Source organism: Mandrillus leucophaeus, unplaced genomic scaffold (genome assembly GCF_000951045.1).
Source record: "Mandrillus leucophaeus isolate KB7577 unplaced genomic scaffold, Mleu.le_1.0 Scaffold355, whole genome shotgun sequence".
In the NCBI taxonomy this organism is placed as follows: Eukaryota; Metazoa; Chordata; class Mammalia; order Primates; family Cercopithecidae; genus Mandrillus; species Mandrillus leucophaeus.
This window is the reverse complement of record NW_012103754.1, coordinates 717,441-739,530: the sequence shown is the minus strand read 5'-3', so window position 1 is coordinate 739,530 and position 22,090 is coordinate 717,441. Positions and strand designations below refer to the sequence as shown.

General features: G+C 46.4%; 1 protein-coding gene across 3 annotated transcripts in view; it reads right to left on the bottom strand.

Moving 5' to 3' along the window:
* The window catches only part of MYT1L (myelin transcription factor 1-like), a 557,824-nt gene that overhangs the window by 105,790 nt on the left and 429,944 nt on the right, over nucleotides 1-22,090 (bottom strand). For all 3 annotated transcript variants that reach the window (XM_011989525.1, XM_011989526.1, XM_011989527.1), the window contains exons 11-14: nucleotides 18,316-18,450; nucleotides 13,178-13,268; nucleotides 11,222-11,329; nucleotides 5,021-5,235 (exon numbers count right to left, since the gene is read on the bottom strand). In XM_011989525.1, coding sequence (XP_011844915.1) covers nucleotides 5,021-5,235; nucleotides 11,222-11,329; nucleotides 13,178-13,268; nucleotides 18,316-18,450 — 549 coding nt within the window. The remainder of the gene's footprint in view (nucleotides 1-5,020; nucleotides 5,236-11,221; nucleotides 11,330-13,177; nucleotides 13,269-18,315; nucleotides 18,451-22,090) is intronic.

Genomic DNA, 22,090 nt, shown 5'->3' with positions numbered 1-22,090 from the left:
ACTGTATGTTACGAGCAATGCAGTAGCTTTAACTCTAGATGCCAGAGCTGCCTTGAAACAAGAGCAGCCGCTGGATCTTAAACCATCCTAAAAACACCTCTTCAATATTCCGTCTCCTCTACTGCAGGAAAAAAGGTAAAGCACACAGGATTTGTGTGATTAAATACAGCTGTTGACATAATAATAATAATAAACCAAAACAACAAAATATAAAACCTTCCAGGTAGGACCTTTTCATTTGCCTACTCTGCTCATGAAATTCTTACTAAATGCACATGCCTCATTCTCCTAGGAATGTCTGTTGCCTTATGGATTCACCTTTTCTTGCAGAGAACAGATAAACATGTATCCACAGTATGAATTTCCATGAAAACTAGACAAATGCAATCACAAGATGTCCATCATGAAGATGTCTCCACTAGCTGGGACCCAGTAATCTTTAGACCTAACTTGATTCAGGCCCTCGTCTGTGGCACTGAGTCTCATAGTCTTTACACACTTCCACCTAGAGTTTCAAGTAAGTTGAAATACAGACATCTAATCTTACATGGGAAAGAACAGAGCTTTCCAGCCTGTGGGATGACATCTCAAAGGCACACGATCTACTTGCTGAAGTTGAGCTGATGTCCAAGGGGCGTCGGGGTCTCGGTGTCAGGCTTTCTTTTCCTCAGTGGCCTTGGCACAGCTACTGCCTGCCTGGCCTGCCCAGGCCCTAGAGGGTGGAGCGAATCTGCAGACCCAGCTGTGGCCCAGCAGGAGCTTGGGGCCCATGGAAAGACAGGCCGTCCCGGCAGGCGGTGCCCGCGAGGTGAGACGCAGCCATGCTGCGGGGCAGAGTGTGGCATCGAGCTCCATGGACGCAGGCAGATGGAGAGTGGTAGGAAGGGCCTCGCACTGCCCACAGGAGGAGAGAACTTCACCAGGGAGTGGCCTCTGCTCAGGTAGAGAGGCCGTGGAGAAGTCAGCCAGGTGGAGGGAAGAAGGGAGCCCTGCAGGTGGGCGTGATGGGACTGGAGACCGAGGGCCAGGGAGGTGCACTCCAGAGGGGTCGTGCAGGAGAGACGAGAGGAGCCTACAGGTGCCCAGGTAGTCAGGAGAGTCGTCCGCGCAGCCAGGAGGGCAGGGGGCAAACAAGAGGAAGTGCCAAGATGATGGGAAGGTCTGAGTGCTGGCGAATTTGGAAGCTGGGAATAATCAAAAGGAGAACACGGGCAGAGCCCACTCGGGGGCTGGGAGCCTGACAGGACTAGGCCCCCAAGGGTGGGGTGTGTTGCCTGGAGACAGAGCAAAGTGGAGACATATGAGGCCAGGGGGTGGCAACTTTTTCTGGAGAGGATTTCGTAGCAAATGTTTAGGCTTTGGGAACTCTGCGGGACCTAAAGAGTTCCCGTTTTTTGTGGCCACTTGGCTCTGCCCTGTACTATAGGAGCAACAGCAGCCTGCCCACCAAGCCCTGAGGGCAGCCAGGTGCCAATGACACTCTATCCATGGCATGGCAACGGAATTTCACATAGCTTTTATATATCAGAAAATATTATTTGTCATTTGTGTTTTTCTCCAATTCTTTAAAAATGTCAAAGCCATTCTTAGCTCACCATACAAAACAGGGGGGGTGGGGCTGTGGCTTGGAGCTCCTGGGAGAGGGCAGGGCCCAGATGCCCCAGTGGATGCTCCGTCCTCCTCCCCGCAGCCCCTCCGTCACCCTGCATCGATTTCTATTTCCTACAGACAACGTGAAGCCCCTTCCTCAGCAGCCCCCGCGGCTTTCCCTGTTCTTCCTTCTCATGAGTCTCCGTCCTGGCCTCCAGACCACTGGCTGTGCTCACCATCCTGTGTGTTTCTCTACCTTTGTATGATTTCTGCTCAAACTCTATGATCTCATCTACAGTTTGCCGCTTTGGTGAAGCACATGCTAATCCCGCAGGCAGAAAGACTCCTCACTTCACTGGGCACCAGTGTGTGTTTCACTGTCTTGTGTATCCTGAGGGAAGGAATGATGGACTGACAGATGGGTAGGCAGACACACGGACACACAGACACACAGACAGACACATAGACACAGATGGTCAGGTGGACAGCAAGCACTGGTGTGCTATGTCTGGAAGGATGCAGCTGGTGAAGTGAAGATTTTGTGAGTGGTCTGATCACAGCTGGTATGATTTAAGGGATGATTCTCCAAGGCTGCAGAGAAGGTCCTATGCTCTATTTCATTCTGTATCTGCATGGCCCTGACCTTTGGTTGCTAAGAACTGTACTTTTCTCCCTTACAACAGAACCATTTCTTTGTCTCTTTTTAGAAGCAACCAATCAATTCTCTCTGCACCTGAAGCAAGTATTGGCCAAGATTCATTGGAGGGTACCTGCAGGCAGCAGTCACTCTGCGGTCAGAATCTGCCACCTGGTGCCCAGGCGTGGGGCCGGACCCTCTCGGATCACACCCCATCAACAACCCTACCAGCCAGTCTTGTCCTAGCGGGCACTTTCCAGGATGCTTTTAAAATCTGTCAGATGAGTCTAGTGAAATGGAAACAGAGTGTCACTAAAAGCCCAGACTTCACATCCACACGATACATCTGCGTAACACTTGTGCCTCTAAAATCTACACAAATAAGCGGAGGGTCGGCTCAGTTTCTCACTACATTGTGGTAAGAGGCTGCATTTCCTCTGCTCTGTTTTCCCGAAGCCCTAACACTGAGCTTTCAGCCTGTCTGCTCAATAGACGCTTGTTTCCAGGGGGTCGGCTACAAAGCATGGCTCAGCCTTAGTGTCCACAGCAGGGCCTCTGCCGGGCATGTGATGGTCAATGCCAGTAACTAACATGTGATGGTGCCACCGAGCGCATCCTCGCACCCGTCCCGTCTCGGCTGATCTTCACTGCAGCCTGGCGAGGTCAGCAGAGGACACTCCTGCTTCCTCTCTGCTCCCGAGGAAACCCATGCCGTGCTGGGCTAATTTGTCCAGTAGCATCCGGCCCCTAAGAACGGCACCGAGAATATGCTCAGTGGATTTGACTTCGGGTCCCCTCAAGGCAGCGTGACCCTGAGACTGCTCTGCTGCTCACAGCTTCACCCAGAAGCCCGCTTTCCTTCTCAGGCTGGAGTCTAACCTTAACAACGAAGCTCAAGAAAGAAATCAGCCCACATGGAACAAGAACAGCAAAAAACAGGTGCGTAAAAATGAACCTCTAATGAAAGCATGGATCAAATCCTGGCAAAATGTCAATGAATTGGAAATCATATAAACAGCCTTCAATTATGAGAACCTAATTTCTTTTGATTCTTCACTTGTAGATGAACAAATGAGATGATAAGAAACCTGAAATTATCACAAACCCAACAACAAACCAACAGAACTATTTCTGTTATACCCTACAGTCACTCCTTCTATCCATTTATGTCCGTGTTTCTGACCAATATATGATAGCTCCAAGAAATACTACATTTCATTCATTATACAAATAAATTGTTATTAAGGCAAGAAATACCATAGCTTAGAAAGATGTGCGGTCATTCCTGTAGAATGATAAAAATGGTTTCTGAACTCCCCAAGCATTCAGTTTAAATACCGTGTGTGTGTGCGTACTGTGATTTTAACTAAGTATCTTTTTCTTTGTTTTTGATCCAGCGTCTCGCTCTGTCCCCCAGGCTGGAGAGCAGCAGCACACTAGCTCAGCTCACTTCAACCTCTGCTTCCCAGGTTGAAGCGATTCTTGCGCCTCAACCTACTGAGCAGCTGGGGTTACAGGCATGAGACACCATGCCCGGCTAATTTTTGTATTTTTAGTAGAAACGAGGTTTTGCCATGTTGGCCAGGCTGGTCTTGAACTCTTGACACCAAGTGATCCACCTGGCTCAGCCTCCCAAAGTGCTGGGATTACAGGCGTGAACCACTGCACCCTCCCTAAATATATTTTTCAAAGAAAAGCTTGATGACCTTTTTAAAAAAACTATTTCCTTCCCCTGTGCTACAGAATATCATGACAAGATTGCTAAATCATCAGAACATTTACACCCCAAGTCCCAATTGGTAAAACTTGGCAATTACGTCTATACAGCCTAGAATTTAAAGCAGACACACAGTTAGATCAATAAAAAAAATTAAATACAGTCTTCCCCTCTAATGAAAAACTACTTACCAACTAGCTTTGTAGTGAAATGGTAACTAGTTCACACTCTTGGTAGTGGTTCAAATAAGCATTAGTCAAAATAAACCACCCTTTTCCCGTGAAGCCCGTGGCCCTGCGTTTGCTGCATGAGCTCTATTTTGTTGGTGCCACGGCAGCCACAAGCCAGCAAGGAACAAAGCTCTGGCTCTGCCGGCAGCACCCCAGGCTGGACCTTGTTTTGCTCCATCGTCCCCAGTTACAGGGGGACCCAGGTCCTGGTCTTGCTGTGAAGAGGCTGGGTGACAAGCAGGCCACTAGCTCTGGCTGCACGGGAATCACTGGTGAGCTTCTCAAAAATGTCATCGTGTCGTGCAGGGAGCCCTCCAGAGATTCTGATTTCACTGGTCATGAGGGCAGGTTGGGCATAAGAATTAAAAAAAAAAATCTCCCCGGATGGTTCTCATGTGCATGCGAGGCTGAGAACACCAAGGAGATGGGTGCAGAGCTCCTCAAAGCTCCCGGGAGCCGAGGGCTGCCTGCTGGCTCCCCCTGCACTGTCTCAGGCATTTATTTAAAGGAAGCGTATTAAGATAAGGGTACTGTCTTCCCAGTACCACAAAAGACAACGAGCCAGTCCATCGCTTCTCCCTCTCCACATTTCACGAGCAGCCGAGGGCGCTGCCTCAGAATGATTGCGGGGAAACCATCACCTTCCTTCCCCTGAAGGTTTGCTCTCCTACAGCTGTGTGGACCTGGGGGGCTTTCAGCTCCTGGGCTGTGCTACGAGCATCCTGTTCTTTTGGTACCCATCGAGTGACCACCACCGCTCAACTAACTTGTAGGACATTGATATACACAACAACAACATCATCAATGGCAACGTGTCTCTCATGTAGAAGAGTGTGCACCTCCTACCATCATCATATCCTTTGGGGGATATATCCCTGGTTTGCACCTTGGGAGCTATGGCTCGCTTGCCATAAGTATGGCTGTCGTAACTGTTGTATTCAAACGAGGTCTTGGAATATTTCTCGAGCTCCTTGGCCAGGTTGGAACGCGGCGTTGTTGTGGGGACATTGTTTCTGTAGCCATACTGAGGAATCTCCAGCTGCTTCACAAAGCACATTGGCCTGGAAGTGAACAAGACAACAAACAACAGCTTGCTTTCCTGTGGCTTTGCACATGACGAGCTTCACAGTAAAACTAGAATATCCTACTTTTTAAGATGGATTACCTTTCACTAAAACTAAAACTTTTTTATTTTCTGAAGAAAAGACAAAGTGTGTTTTAATTATATAGCACCAGATAAACTGCCTAAAAGTCAACTGGGCAATAAAAAAGGACAAGAAATAAAATCTTTAAATATGTTCCCTTTTCCTTCTTTCCTGTAAGAGGTCTGGTGGCATGGTGATGACATGAAATATGAGGATGGGGACAATCTCAGTCTTGAATTTTCTTTGCAGTGGTTACAAAGAGTTGCTGAATTATACACAAAGACATTGCCTCAATAAGAAATTCCGCTTAAAAAGTAAGAGGAAGTGAAGAAATACTCTTAGGGACAGACTGAGACAGAATCAGATCAAAGTGTACCTAACTGGACAATGAGGTAGGCTAGGTGGTAATGCACCTTGTCAAGTACTAGACTATGCATTCAATATTTTTACCTAGTAGTCACTTCTTATTGTCTTTGGAATAAAATGTTTAAAAGGAAGGACAGGCTGGGTGCAGTGGCTCACGCCTGTAATCCCAGCACTTTGGGAGGATGAGGTGCACGGATCATGAGGTCAAGAGATCAAGACCATCCTGGCTAACACAGTGAAATCCCGTCTCTACCAAAACTACAAAAAATCAGCCAGGCATGGTGGCAGGTGCCTGTAGTCCCAGCTACTGGGGAGGCTGAGGCAGGAGAATGGCAGGAACCCAGGAGGCGGAGCTTGCAGTGAGCCGAGATCGAGTCACTGCACTACAGCCTGGGCGACAGAGCGAGACTCCGTCTCAAAATAAATAAATAAATAAATAAATGAATAAATAAAAAAGGAAGGACACCAGGTCATTGCTCACTCATAGACATTGTGTCGCGTGTGTGTGTATGTGTGTGTAGGTCCACCTCTTCATCTGTCTAGCTCATAAGTGAAGTTTTTAGACTTTATACTTAAAACAATTTTAGACTTGCAGAAAAGTTGTACAGAGGTTTTCTTTACACTCTGCCACCAACTTCCGCCAACGTGACCATCTTCATAACCATAAGACAAGAGCAAAACCAGGCGATTAACATTAGCATGGAGTTCTTTCCTAAACTAGAGGCTGTATTTGGATCTGACCAGTTTTTCCACTAATGTCCTTTTTCTGACACAACCATGCAGGGTCCCACAGTGCACTAAGGGTCCTGTGTTCTGTCCTCCCTACTGACAGCTCCTCAGTCTCACTGGGCTCAAGGCTTCATGGAATGGACACTGAAGAACTGCTCAGATATAGACATGTCCTTTTTTTTTATTGAGATAGTCTTGGTCTTGTGGCCTGGGCTGGAATGCAGTGGCGTGATCTCAGCTCACTGCAACCTCCGCCTCCTGGGTTCAAGCGATTCTCCTGCCTCAGCCTCCCGAGTAGCTGGGACTACATGCGTGCACCACCACCATGCCCAGCTAATATTTTTGTATTTTCAGTGGAGATGGGGTTTTACCGTGTTGACCAGGCTGGTCTCAAACTCCCGACCTCAAGTTATTCACCCACGTAGGCCTCCCAAAGTCCTGGGACTACAGGCATGAGCCACTGTGCCCGGCCATAGATGCATTCTTAATCATAACATCCTACAGTCTCATCTGCCATCTTTGTGTTTTTCTCAAGTGATTATCCTGCCTCAGCCTCCCAGGCAGCTGGGATTATATCATGAGCCACCACGCCTGGCTAATTTTTGTATTTTTAGTAGACACAGGGTTTTGCCAAGTTGGTCAGGCTGGTCTTGAACCCTTGGCATCAAGTGATCCATTTTCAAAAAAATACAGACCTTTTCACATCAGCATCATTTTACACACTATAAAGCTAACAAAACAGTGAATTTTAAAGGCAGAGAGTTTCCTGTTGAATTTTTGGCATTCTAAACTATGTAAAATGTATTCCAACTAAAGACCCAACCAAGCAGGAAGAAACAAAAGGTGGTGAATTCATGTATTAGTGTGAGGTTCACAGTCAGCTTAGGAAGGACAGTCATTTTTTTTAGACGTAGTTTCACTCTGTTGCCAGATTGGAGTGCAATGGCACGGTCTCGGTTCAATGCAACCTCCACCTCCCGGGTTCAAGTGATTCTCCTGCCTCAGACTCCCAAGTAGTTGGGATTACAGGCTCCTGCCACCATGCCTCGCTAATGTTTCTATTTTTAGTGGAGACAGGGTTTCACCATGTTGGCCAGGCTGGTCTCCAATTCCTGACCTCAGGTGATCCACCCGCCTCGGCCTCTTGAAGTGCTGGGATTAGAGGCGTGAGCCACCACGCCTGGAGGAAGACAGTAATGTTTGAGTAAGATCCTATTTCTTGATTACTAGTATCAGTAAGATCTGCAAATATTGCCTGTACCTCTAGCGTGAATGTGAGATTTTAGCAGATGTATGAAAGCATGATATCAGCAGGTACAAATGTGTGCTGTTTAGGAAGGAAACTCTTTGGCAACAGACGTGCAGACGGTATATTCTGCTTGTTCTCCCTGGGGATGGAAACCTGAGGGGTTTTGATCTGTTCCTTTCCTAACTCATTTTCCACAAGTATTCCTGTGTGTCTGAATAAATATATTTTCTCTCGAGTCCTCACTCTCTTTCTAAAGGTGACGCACACAGGCACACCAAGATCAGCTATACTTGCCTTACAGATAACAGGTTTAAAACTATTGTCTTGCTTTTTAATGATTATTTTCATGATTATGTTTTGTTTTTTTATGATTCACTGAAAAAAATATTTAGAAGACACAAAAGCTATTTTTTAAAAAATTGCCTGTAGATCTTCAAGAGACAAAAACTTTCAAGGTTTTCGTATATTTTTTATGATTGACTTCATGCATTTTCTATTTACTTAAATCGTTAGAATCTTACGCTTTTACATATTTTATGTTTCCATTTTACATGATATTTAATTTTCCTTTTTGTTTCTCAGGCTTTAAAAACAGTTCTTAATAGCAGAATGATATTGAAATCAATGAATATTGTACTATTTAACTATTTTCCAACTTTTTGATTTTGTTGCTGTTATAAATTCTGACTTAATAGGCATCCATGTAGATAACCTCTCTTTACTCATTATTTCATAAATTTATATTGGTTTTGGTGCAGTTACAAAGTTTTGATTACTGGATTTTTTAAGAAAAGAAAGTCAGAATTTAGACTGTTTGATAGCCATATCTATACTTTTATAACAGTATTGGATATATATCCAATTTTTTATATATATATATAAATTGGATATTGGTTAAATATCCAATTTATTTACCAAATCACCAATACATTTATTGTGATTTCATTAATTTAGCCGATTTACTTCTTGTCAAATCAATAAAATCACGTAATAATTGATTGTCTATTGTTCTTGAGACATTTTCCCAGATAATATGATGGTGCATAAATGAATAAATCTTTAGGCCTTGCTTTAAAAGATGCTGGGGCAGGCCGGGCATGGTGGCTCATGCCTGTAATCCCAACACTTTGAGAGGCGCAGCCAGGAGGATCACTTAAGCCCACAGGGGTTTGAGACTCACCAGAGCAATATAGGGAGACCCTATCTCTCCAAAAAACAAAAAAGTAAAAATAAAATTAAAAAAAAAATCAGCCAGGCATGGTGGTGTGTGCCTATTATCCCAGCTACTCAGGAGGTTGAATGGGGAGGATCACTTGAGCCCAGGACATCAAGGCTGCATGGGCCATAATTGTGCCACTGTATTCCCGCCTGGGCAACAGAGTGAGACCCTGTCTCTAAAATTTTTTTTTTAATTAAAAAAACACAAAAGACCATGGGTGATGTGATCATATTTCAAGGGTTCAAATGCTATGAGAATTCCGGAGAAGAGAGAACACTCCAGGCTATGGAATTCAGTTACGTTTGAATGGAGAAAGGGATGTTTGAAGTCAGTTTTACAGAATGGGTTGATTTTTAAGGTTAAGATCCGCGGAGCGGGGGTTGGGGGGTGGTAAGAAAGCATTTCAGGAAAAGAAACTCAGCGTCCAAAGGTGAGGGGGCAAAACATCAGAGTGGAGGCTGTTTGGACAAGGTGCTATTCACAATTACATGCATGCCTCGTCGGTCTCCAGCTGCTGTGAGCTTCTCCCTGAAATCCTCACTCCGTGCTGGCCCCCCGGAGCAGAGCAGCCTGTAGGTGGGCAGTGCAGTTACCTGGTGACTCCAAGAACGGCCAGGTACTAGAGTTCTTCCAGATTCTTGGAGGTCTGGCCAAAGTGGGCTGAAGAAAATTATTGAAAGCCCTCAGCAAGAAATGTCTCCCTACCAACTTTCAAATTCTCCTTTGACTAATAACGATCCCTTCTGGGATTACACAGCCCCGCGGGTTGGTCTGTTTTACTGGGTGGGTGGGGGCGGTTTTCACGCTGCCAGTGATTAGCTGTGGGCTGGTGGGGAGACGGAGGGTGGCCTATGGCTTGTTCAGCGTTTGGTCTTGCCATAGGGAAGATGGGTGCATTTCCCTGAAGGGGCGGCTCCCTGAGATGGGTGCTCTGGGGGCACTTCGGGCCGGGACCCCCAAACTCAGAAAACTCTGTACCACAATTTATTGAGGTGTTATCTCTTGATAGTCGTAGATGGTTTTGTTTTCTTATTTTTGCTTAAATATTTATAATTTTCTATAAAGATTTTAACTTTTCTATCTAAGGAGGAAGGGAGTTTAATGACTATGTTAGAAGCTTCTTGGGATGTTATGAAATAATACTCAAGAACAAAAAGTATATTCATATTGCTTGCCCAGTGATTTGTTCCAAGATATTTATCCTAAAGAAATAATTTACTTTTTTATTTTTTTGAGACAGGGTCTTGCTCTGTCATCTAGGCTAGAGTACAGTGGTGAAATCACAGCTCACTGCAGCCTTAACCTCCTGGGCTCAAAGCAATCCTCCCACCTCTCAGCCTTCTGAGTAGCCAAAGGAGTAACGGAGGCAAAGTGCTGTATATATGAAAGAAATTTTTATTATTGCCCTCTCTTTAATAGTAAAAGCGGGAAACAGCCTGAATGCCTCAAAGTTAGAACCTAGTTTTGGCACTAGGGGGTATGTCTGAACAGTAGAATATACGTACCTGTGAAGACGATAATTAGGATGATTACATGGAGACAAGGACGCGTGTTTCTGCAGTGATGTTGTGTGAAAAGGCAGGATATGTGGCAATTGTCATAGTTTTCACGTGGATGAGAATGTGAAGCAACACGTAAGAATGAAGGATGTATAGAAGGGCTGTGTGCATGGGGAGCTTGTCCTCCCAAAACTTAAATAAAACAGTGGTTTCAGGCGGACGATCTGTAACACTGTAACACTGATTGACCCACGGTAACATTCGGGTCTTTTAACATCTCTGCACTCTGGGTTTTCTCACTTGCCAAATGGAGGTGACAATACCTACCCCCACCTACATCTCAGGGTGTTGGGCGTAACAGGAGGGAGCTCTGCCGGCTTTGCATGCGAGAGCTTCCACACGCATGCGCGGGGTGCTCATACCCCTAGCATTGTCAGAAACATCAGCACCCGCCTGCAGGTTGGTGCGAGGCCCTCTCCTCCAAATTATGAGAAAATTACCTTGGGCATCTCATTAATTTTCAAAGCTTCCCTTTCATCTAGCACTCAGACTCATGAAATACCAGGTCCAGAAACAAAATCAGAAACGATTTCCTCCAACTCTCTCATGTAAGTCATCACAATGAGTCCACAGACACCAGGGGGAGAATGACACCCTTGCCCTCATACAGCCTGGCCTGGAGTGAGGCGTCCCAGCCCCGGCTTTCAGCACGGCCCCGCCCTCCCCTCCCAGTCCCTGCTGCTGTAAGGACATGCCCTGAGCAGGTGTCCCCAGCGCTCCGAGGTGTGGAGCGGACTGTGGATAGAGCTCACGGATGGACGGCGCACTCCTGCTGGGTACCTGAGCACGCGGTCCGAGGCCTGGCTGGACTTGGACACGTCACAGCTCTGGTGCTTTTCCTGTGCCTTGGCCAGTTTCTCTGCTGCAGCGATCGGGCATCCGGAGAGGCTGCAATCACAGAAAGCGGGTTGAATGGTCCCGCCTCAGACGCCTTCACAGGACACCAATCCTCCCTTAATACCAGGACCCTGATGCAGGTGGAGCTGTGGGGGAGGGGTGGTTTCCCAAGCCTGGCATGGGCAATCCTGATGGGTGGACTGGGAGAGGGGGAGGTAGTCATGTTTCTAGGTGCATGCTTTCTGCTTGTCTCCAGCAGAGAATGCTGGCGGCAGTGCTGTGTGAGGTGTACTCAGTCCTTCCCAGTGAGAGCGTCCCAGCTCCATGCATTCGGGAGGACACAGCTGGTGAAAACGGTAGACAGATTCTGTTCTGGAGAGCTCGCCATTTCTGGAGATGAAGAATTAATAGCTTGGGTAGGAGGAGTTTTTAAGCCCATGAATGGCAATGAACTGACTGTTACCAGAAGATGGAGCTCCAAGCTGATTTCCTAAATGCTACTGACTGTGGCCTCTGGGGGGCCTGTCTGACTTTAGCCCTTTGGTGTTCTCCACAAGCAGGGAAATGAAAGTGGAGAGGAAAGCAGAATGATTTCTAGGACTGCAATAAAATGTTTTGTGGAGCCAAATAGTTCAGGCTTCGTCTAGATGGAGGGGACAGCAGCTGGGCTCTTTTGTGTGCAGGCTCACTTTATGTGAAATCACTGTGCCTGCTCTGTGCATGTCTCCATGCATATCTGCTCATATGCACAGATGCTCCCCCCATATATATGTCACACCCCAAAGACACGCCCGTGCTGAGGTTTGATGGAGGCCCTGACACTGTGGATGCTGCATCGAACAGCACACAGCCCACACCTCTCCAACCTGTCGATCATTTCCTGCTTCTGCAGATTAAACACCTGAATGTCTCTGGCGGGCACAGTGGTCATTTGTTTCATTATAAATTTAACACAAAGAACCAGGTTTACCAGTCAGACAAACAAAAATTAGAGTGAAGCTTATAGTAGTTTCCTTCTTTTAGATATAATTTTATGTGAACTCATAAAACCATAGACTGTCAGACAAACTTCAAAAGAATCACTTTTCGGCCTCTGGAAATAAAAAGTTATCAGATAAGAACGGAATATTATGGGCAGCTGAGTAGTTCTTATCAAGTCTGAACAGAACAGGAAAAGAGAACTGAAATCGTTCACAAACAAAAGAGTGATTTCGAGTACATTTGTTAGCGGGAGTCCAGAGTCTATTTCTCCAGCACCCCAGCCTCCCACAGACCCCCACCCAGCCTGCTAAACATCTGTAGGTTTTCTGAAGATGTCGGTACTTGTGATCTCGGGTTTCCGCAGAATTCCAAGGGCAGTCAAGCCAAGCTACATGCTGTATAGGCTTGCTGCATTCCAGGCCATGTCCTGTCCAATGAGCACTAGGACAGCCCTGTCTTCACCCTGGAGGACAGCAAAGGCTTGGCCTCCTTCCTTCCAGCCATTGTAAATGGTCATGGTTTCCACTCCTGATACTATACCCTGCTACCATAAGGTGGGTGGGGCAACTAAAACCATCCAGTTTGCACCACAAGGGCATGAAGTGCTTGCCACTCCCGCACGTTATGTGGAGGTGCCTGTACTTGGGGAGCACCATGGGGAGCACCGTGTGGAGCACAGTCCGCCTCCCCGGGAAGGAGGAGGCATGGAGGGCAGCCGGCGCTCCCTCCCACACCAGTGCTGCACGTGGGTGCCTGCACTTGGGGAGCACTCTGGGGAGCACCAAGTGGAGCAGGTGCCTGTATATGGGGAGCACCATGGGGAGCACCGTGTGGAGCACAGTCTGCCTCCCCGGGAAGAAGGAGGCATGGAGGGCAGCCGGCGCTCCCTCCCACACCAGTGCCGCACGCGTGGCTTACCTTCGGTGGGAGTTCCTGTTGCTGTTGACATGCCCGCGCCCCGTGCAGCCCGGAGTGGGGCACTTGAGGACACTTTCATGCATGGCAAGGACTTGACAGGGAGAGGCAAAGAGAACAGCCAGCGTTAAAACAGAGGCACAGTCAGGACACATGAAAATGCAGTCATTTAACAAAGGCCAGGTTGCTCATGACAGACAGTCCTACAAACGTTTGTGATGGGCATGGTCAGGAAAACACACGTGGGAGGAGAAAGAAGGTTGACTGGACCCTACAGACCCTACATGAAAGGCCAGAGAAAGAAGGTTAACTGGACCCTACGCTAAGGGCCTCACACGGCAGGGGCACTGGACCCGGGAGCCTGGGAGTTCAGAGAACACAGAACCGACTCTTTCCTGATGGGTTAGGGGAGCCAGGGCCTCACAGACGTTACCCATGCATAAGCACAGAGTGTTGATTAGCCATAGAACAACACAGAGGCTGCGGATTTTAAAAACACCCCTGTGCTTTGGAAACACACAGCATTATGAATGTGTGGTGGGTAGATGAATACAGAACCACAAACCTCAATTTTAAATAAAATGAATTAAATAATCACGCTTCCTTTAGGAACCTAGTGCTTTATTATTCTTTAAATAGAATGAGCTAGAATGGTACGCGTTCTGCGTTTTTACGCTGTGAAATTAACAAGCAGGAGAGGCCGCACGGACTCCTCTTGTGGTGCAAGGGTGCTACTGGCCGGCTGGCTGCGGGGAGCTGCTTGAATTTTCCCAGCAGTGGTGTTAGACCTGACTTATTTGTGTCTTCCTTCTTTTCTGGTCCTTCGCGAACACTTCACTACTCTGGGTTCTGGGGGAAGGTTAGCAGGGACGAAGGGACCCCCACACGGACCCCGTCTGCATGATGCTCTGCTCCTCTGAGCCTGCTGTCTCCAAACTCCAGGGCAATGGGGTGGCGGCTTTCCCTGCCAGCAAGGTTTACCTGAGGCCAGGTGAACATGGAAGGTCTATTCAAAACAGATCTGCCTACCCTAGTTACGTAATTGTATTTTCTACACTTTTCCTCCTTCTCTAGAACAACGTCTCTCTTTCCCCGGCAGCCTGCTGGGCACTGAATCCCACGTCCACATGCTGTTACTGTTTTCTGAGTCCACACCCCGTCGTCTTCCTGCCGGGCAGTCCCTTCCAAAGATTCTGCTTTGGTGTTAGCTTTATCACTCCCACAGCTCCTGGCTTGTCCTGGATGTGGTAGGTGCCTAGTAAGTGCCGTCAGAAAAATGAATGATCAAAGTGAGTCCACCTTTGGCTCATCTTGTGCTGGGACCTGGCTGGAGGGGGTCACAGGGGGCTCCTTTCTGAGAGAATCCCAGCACAGTTCCCTGCCCCCTTCCTCACCTGTCCCAGAGGAAGAAGTGCTGCTCCTCCCTTTCAGGGAGGCCTCTCCAGGAAGCATGTGTGCGGTCCTCCTTCCTGCAGGACATCCATCTACCTACTTCATTCTTTACCATTTGTCCACCACCATGCGACAACAGCACACAAATGCTTTCCTTCACACAGCTTTTCTCTGACGTGCACCTGCACTTTCCTTTCCTTTTATGGTAAACTTTTCACACAGAGTTTTCCCTGGGGATGGCGCACATGGGTCACTCTGACCTGAGGTCCCGATGGCAAATGGACCTTACCCCTGTCTCCTGGTGCGTGGGGATGCACACTCCCAGCCTCGTCCCTGAATCGTCCTGAGGTGGACTGTGCTTGCCATCCTTGGTCCACACTCTGCTGCTACTTCATCCATCTCAATCCCATTTCTCAAACTTCTGCAGCATGTGCAGCTCCTATCCCTCTCTCCTCTTCTCACATCCGTCTCTTGGGGTCAACAAGAGGCTTTTACTCAAGAAACCCTGCTGGGCGCAGTGGCTCACGCCTGTAATCCCAGCACTGAGGGAGGCTGAGGCAGGTGGATCACGAGGTCAGGAGTTCGAGACCAGCCTGACCAATGTGGTGGAACCCCGTCTCTACTAAAAATGCAAAAATTAGCCAGCCATGTTGGCATGCGCCTGTAATCCCTGCTACTCAGGAGGCTGAGGCAGGAGAATCACTTGAACCCTGGAGGCGGAGGGTGCAGTAAGCTGAGATTGCGCCATTGTACTCTAGCCTGGGTGACAGAGTGAGACTCCATCTAAAACACACACACAAAAAAACAAAAAAGAAAAACAAAAACAAAAAAACCCTGTGACCTCCCTAGTTCTTCCTCTTGGACCTCGGTGGCACCCCGGGTGTTGCCTTCCTACACGGGGCTTTATCAGAAACACCTTCCTCTCCTGGTTTTCTGTTTCTGATTTTCCTCCACCTGCCCTGTTTCTGTGCTTCATCTTACCATACATTCATGGCCAAACTTCCCATTTATGGGCCCTCCTTCATTCCCGCCTTATGCCTCCTCCCTAAGCAATTCCATTCTCAGTTTCCACGAATGCTGCTCCAAGGACGGTATCCAGGTAGCCACCTCTGCACCTGACCTCCCCAGGCCTCCAGAGCCACCTCCCCAAACCCTATGGAATATGATGCAGTTCCTCCAACTCAAGTGGGAAGAATACAAGTCCCAGTTTCTCCACCAAATGTGGCCCTGCTGCTCAGCTCTCTGTACGGATTATCGGCCCTGGCATCCTTAAGTTCACCAATCCTTGGCTTCCTCTCGGTCTCCCCTCTTCTCTTAGTCCTCATGTGTGCTGTCCTCCACAGCCTGCCCGCCTATCTCCAGATGTTTTGTGAATCTGCCCCAGCATTTTTATTCCTACTACCACTGTCTTTTGCATGCCCTGATCTCTTGTGTGGACTTTTACAACAGCCTTTAGAAAATGCTGTGGGTTCCTCACCTCTCACACAGGACGGCTGCAGCATCACCTCAGGGCAGCCTTGGGGACTCTGGGAGTGCTTCTCCCTCCTGCCTAGACCATGCTGTGGAGTCCCCACTGTGCAGAGCCCCAGCATCATGCAGAGCCCCAGCCTCGTGCCCATGCCCTTCTCTCAGCCGGGCGGGGAGCTCTCTGCGGGCCAGTACGGTATCTCGGGCAATGGCGTGTCCTCGGTGGTCCTGACACAGTGTGCTGCTGGTTTCTTTATGGAATTTAGTTGGACAGAAATGATGATTAGGGGAAACTAGCCCAGAAAAAAAATAAAATTAAATTAAAAGCCTTCTATGGATGGAATTCTCTAATCATTTTAGTAAATGCTTGTGGTGATATAAAGAATTGCACAGGAGCAAAGGCTGAGAAGCCTCCTCTGTATTGTCTGGCGTGCACCTGTGCGGCCCGTGGCAGAGCTGAGGCTCCCTGCCTCCAAGAGCGATCCAGCCCTGGGAGGCACCTGCAGCCGGCGTGATGGGCACCTTGCCAGTCCACACTCCACACTCCCGCTTCATTTAGGCCTGTACTGTGAAAACAGGGAGTCAGAAGAATTTTCCATCCATAAAAACGAGCTGATAATCTACCTTGAAGGTGAATATGTAGGTCTCAAAAACACATAAAGAAACTCTTTCTTCTTAAAACACTAGAGCCTGGTCCTCCTGCCTCACTTTACAGATGAGGAAGATGAGGTATAGAGAGCTGCAAAGTGCTGGATGTCACATCACGTGTTCAAATGGAAACCGGAACACCAAGCCCAGGTTTCAGAGGAGACAGAGAGGTTTGGAGATCAGACAGATACGGATTTACATCTTAGCCTGGAGCTTACTTGAGCGAGTTAGTACCTGCTCAGATTGGTTTAACAACATGTCGCACATCCTCAATTTGCCAGGTATTGGCTAACCTCTGGAAAGAGAGGGTGCCAGAGTCTCTGACTCTCATCTTCCTCATCCGAATGAAAGGGCGGGTGTTGCCCTACGGTGTTGACTGGGGACTAGGTGAACTTGTGCTTGCTGTGTGCGAGCTGCGCCCTGGCACCAAGTGTGTGCTGGGTACATGGAGCTGTTGCCAAACCATGCTATCTTCCTACTCATGTAACACACGGGATTGGAACCACTTGCTCTGATTTGTTTATCTTCACGGCTCTTCAGGCTTGTTCACAAGATGGTTACAAAAAACACAGGTTTGCTATTTTGAGGAGCCATAATCGCATCTAAAGATCTTTCACTGGAAAACGTTCAGCAAAAACTTCCTAAGTCCCAAATGCTCCTGAGAACGTTTCTTTGTGCTGACACGTTTTGCTCTCAAGTATCTCAAAGTTACCCGTTTTAATGGGACAGTCCTCAAGAGGGCCTTGAAGTAATTAACTGGTCATCTTGTCATCTCTCAAGCCATGTTATGACATGTTCCCCACTAGAAACTTGTCTTAGACAGTAAGGGAAACTCTTCCCATGCCACAGACTCAAAACCAGAACCTTAAACTCATATGCTAATTCCTGAGAATGTGCCTTTCCCTGAACCATCAATTCCAGCTGCAGTATTTAATTTATTGGCATAGTTTACGTGCTGAAAGGATAAACAAAAAAAGATGTATGTCATTTCAGTTCTAAAATAATTTAGCTATATTCATGGATTTATCCCACATGATCAAAACCTAATTAAAAAGAATGCTTAAGATCAAAACCCATCTGATTTCAACCTCCTTCCTTATTGAAGAACCTATAGTGTTGAAATGTCGAGACAACTATGACATGAGACAGACTTTACAGGTGAAATGCAATAAAACTTCAGATCTAAATATGCATTTGGATGATGTACAGAAATCCAGATATTTGGGCAAGAAATGTCTGTCTCAAGGCCTCTCTCCTCTGGGATTCCTGGCAGTTTCATACTGGAAGGGACGTCTTAGAGACCATCAGATTCAATTCTGTAATTATGAGAAAAGATGCCTGGAAGCCACCTGCCAGGGTCCCAGAGCAGGTCAGAGCTGAACTCGGGACTAGAACCCAGGCCTGTGCAGGAGCTCTGTTAGGGGAGGTGGGCTTCATGGTGCACCACTCTCCTGGGGCTGTGCCATTGGCACACCCACGAATCCTGGATCAGTTGCCCATCAAGTTAAGTAGGGGCCTAGTTAAGTCAGGTCGCACCGAGCCGTACGATGGAGATGACGTCAGGTAAGAGGGATGACAGAGACAGAGTCATGGGTGTTTGCACCCCCAAGGGTAGCAGTGAGATGTGGACTTACTTTCTGGAGGGACCCTATCTTTGTGCGGGCATCCGGACAGGCTGCGGTGATGTGGGTACAGCCCAGTTACGTGGCCGGTTCCATCACACCCGGGGGTTGGACACTTGCTCTCTTTCTTTTCTGTTCTTGAGGGATCTAAAAGCGACAACAGGTGCCAAGAGAATAAATGTTTACCAATCAAAGACAAATGTGATTATTTCACAATCTGAAGGAACCTTGCTAAAGAAAGAAATAAAGCAGGTGTCATGGGGACAGGCTGTGACATCAGACTTTTGCTTAGATAGTTCTTTGGTTTTGGGTGACTTTTTTCAACCTCACACAGTATAACCATGAATCAGAAAGTATTTTAATTTTTATTCTGAAGAAAGGAAAAGCCTACCCCTCACCTTAACCCTGATTCATTATTTTCCCGTGTGTTACATGATAAGCTGTGTTGCTCAAAGGAATCAACGTAAATCGTGATGAGACAGTGACCTTCTTAGAGAACGAAATTCTGTGCCATCATCATTCAGCAATTTTCCGTGAAATTCAGCCAGAGAGTGTCATTCCGTTCAAAACCTCTGTAGCTGAATTTCTTTCTTATTGAGTGCTCTGATCGCATACACTAGAAGCTGCAGGATTGTACTGGCATTGAGATTTGCTCTCCGGAGGTCAGGTGACACCGTTTCGTAGCACACCAATTCGGCGCTTTTCGGACAATAAACTGAACTCTCAGAAGGCACTGCAAGCAAATGACCAAAACGGTGGAAAGCCCACCTGACAGAGGTGACGGTAACCAACATGTTTCAGAAGCCACGGGAGCAGCCTTTTGTTTTGATTTCTTCATCTGTACTTGGAACCAGAGGAAGGCTCGTAGAATGCCGTGCATGCATACACAAAATTAAGAAGTAATGGGTTTCTACAGCCCTGTCGGCTTCTCTGCAAGTACCAGTCAAGGGCAAATTAGGGCAGAGCTTTGGTTAAAAGATAAATTCAATACTAGAGGCCAGAAATGTAATGATATTGCTCACAAAATTATTTCTATATCCGGAATTGACTACAGTTCATAAATATGCAATATAATAACTTCAGAAAATATTTCTAAAGTAAAGCTCAGACCAAACAGTAAATCTAAGTGTGTGAAACACTGTATTTTTAGCCAGTTTTTGAAAACCAGTTGCTCAGATCACCAACAGATAGTGATCATTATTAGTCCAGAAATGCAATAGTTAAATTTTCTTTAGGGATTAGTTCTTTTTGATATTCCATGAATCAGGCCAATCATGATTGCTAGAAAGTACACGTTTTACTTTTGGTTAAGAATTCACTTTATATCAATAAAAAGCTGGATTTAGAATTTTTTGAACTTTTACGGACTTTTCATTCATTCGGGTGAACTTGAAATAGACAAAGGACTAGCAGGAGTAGACAAATGCCATCATGTTCATATAAAAACACTCCCCTTTTCTTTTTTAGCTAACATCGTATTCTGCATAATGTGCCTCTCCTGTGCTGGAAACTCTTAAGTCAGTTCTGGTGTTGAGGGAAATACCGTTAGTACAATCATCAGCTACTTTCCTACCATTATTTCAAGAAGAACTTTGAGAACAAATCTAAAATTACGTGGTTGTGGCTTCAGTTTCTAATTACATTACTGGAACTTCTCTTACACCTGCAAACAAAAGGCTGGCACCTTACTGCCTTTTCAGTAGTTTCATCATAACGTTGGTATAAATTACTGTAAATACAAATCACTACAAATATAAAGTAGTAAGTGCACAGTAACAGTTTCAAAAGAAATACTGACAATCATAAACTAGAGATAAGAGATTTTGAACTAGATGTAAATGGCTAGTGGCCGGTGCAAAAAAGTGTAAGGTGTGTTATCTATTATTCATCCTTAAGTGATCCTATTTTATCACGACACTTACGACTACCTAACAAAATATATGACTTCCCAGATTTCAAAAGTGCTGTGAAATTAAGTAGGGATTTGCATGAAAACATTGTGGCTCCAAAGCATTTCAGGTTTTGGAAGACGACAAGGGTATAGTCTCCTCTCGATGCATGAGGTCCTGGTTGAGGTGGGGTCATGCTATTGGCCTTCACCGTTACCTCCCCTTGGTTTCTTTTCTCTTGCAATCTCAAAAGCAAACATACAAGCAAACACAAAATAACCAAGCAAGCAAAGGAACCAACACTTTAACCCAACACCTTGCAACAACTTATAGGAAAAAAAAAAAAAGGGTGCTGTTTAACCTGCTCCCTTCACTCTGCTGGAGCAGACGATTGGGTAGAAGACAGAGGAGGTCCATGATCCAGGCCTTTTGCATTAGCTCAAGATTTTGGAAATGTTGCTCGTTGATAATTTAAATCAGTTTGAGAAGACTGTGTAGAAATGAGAATACAAGTGTTCTCTTCGTATTTAATAAAATAACAGAGTGTCTGAAAATAGAGCCTGTTGACACGCTAGTGGTTGCAGGAATTCTCTGTTGGCTGTGTTGGTGAGATAGTGCCACAATTTTTATTTTTATTTTATTTATTTATTTATTTATTTTGAGATGGAGTCTCACTCTGTACCCCAGGCTGGAGTTCAGTGGCATAATTTTGGCTCACTGCAAGCTCCGCCTCCCAGGTTCACGCCATTCTCCTGCCGCAGCCTCCCGAGTAGCTGGGATTATAGGCGCCCGCCACCACGCCCGGCTGATTTTTTGTATTTTTAGTAGAGATGGGGTTTCACCATATTAGCCAGGATGGTCTCGATCTCCTGACCTCGTGATCCACCCACACTATTTTTTAAGGGAGCCTCTTTGCTCCACTTTGTTGGCCTTGCTTGGCTGTATGTATTTTGTTCTGAATATAACTACAGACATCTTTGAAGGACATTTGGAATAGTGTGGAAGACACTGACAGATATGGAAATGAGCTTTGGTCAAAGAGGAAGGCCTGGAGCAGCTGGGAGAGATGGGAGTCAAGGCCTTCTGCTTGCAGGAAAGTCCAAATCTGCAACCTTTCCTCACTTCAGGGAAAAAGCATGTCTCAGTTTTTACTGTTCATTCCCACCTGACCCCCATTTACACAGAGGAAGCAAGCAGTCTGAATTCCATTTTCTTGCAAACAAAACAAAACAAAACAAAACAACAACAAAACAAAGCGAGTCAAAATTTGCATAAAGCCGCTGAATTTAAAGAGACCAAGAAACCAAAGAAGCCACCGCAACATAGAATTTGCAAATCTCAATCAGCCTTCTCCTTTACACAGCATACCCTACATGACTTCATGCCAACACGCCATCCTCAGCTCTAGGATCCGGGATTCTAAAATGTAAGCCTAAAATATATTTGTCCAACTGAGCAATCACATGAAAAGAAGACACTGTTTCTTCCCCCAAAATTAAAATGTTTCCTTCCTGTATGATTCTCAAAAATTCAACTAAAAATTCTAATAATTTTAGCCCATCTTGTTAACAATGATAGCACTGTAATTTTAAACATAGATGCTGTGTTCCATAGTCTTTAAAATGCCCAAATCAGGCCTGAAGCCCTGCTGAACTAGAGAATCTACTGATTCTCTTTCCTCTAAAAAACAACCCCTTCGCTACATAACAACACTGCAACGGGCAAAGCTTCACCTTGCGACTGAAATGCTGTCTGTGCCCAGGCACCTGCTGAGAGCTCCTGAGCCTCTGGCTAAGGTACCTCTACAGTTTGCATTTGGCTGTAGTGATGTCCAGCTTGCCGCTTAAGGTAGGTGCACACATTGAGAGGAGAATACACGTCCGTGCCACAGTGGGAAA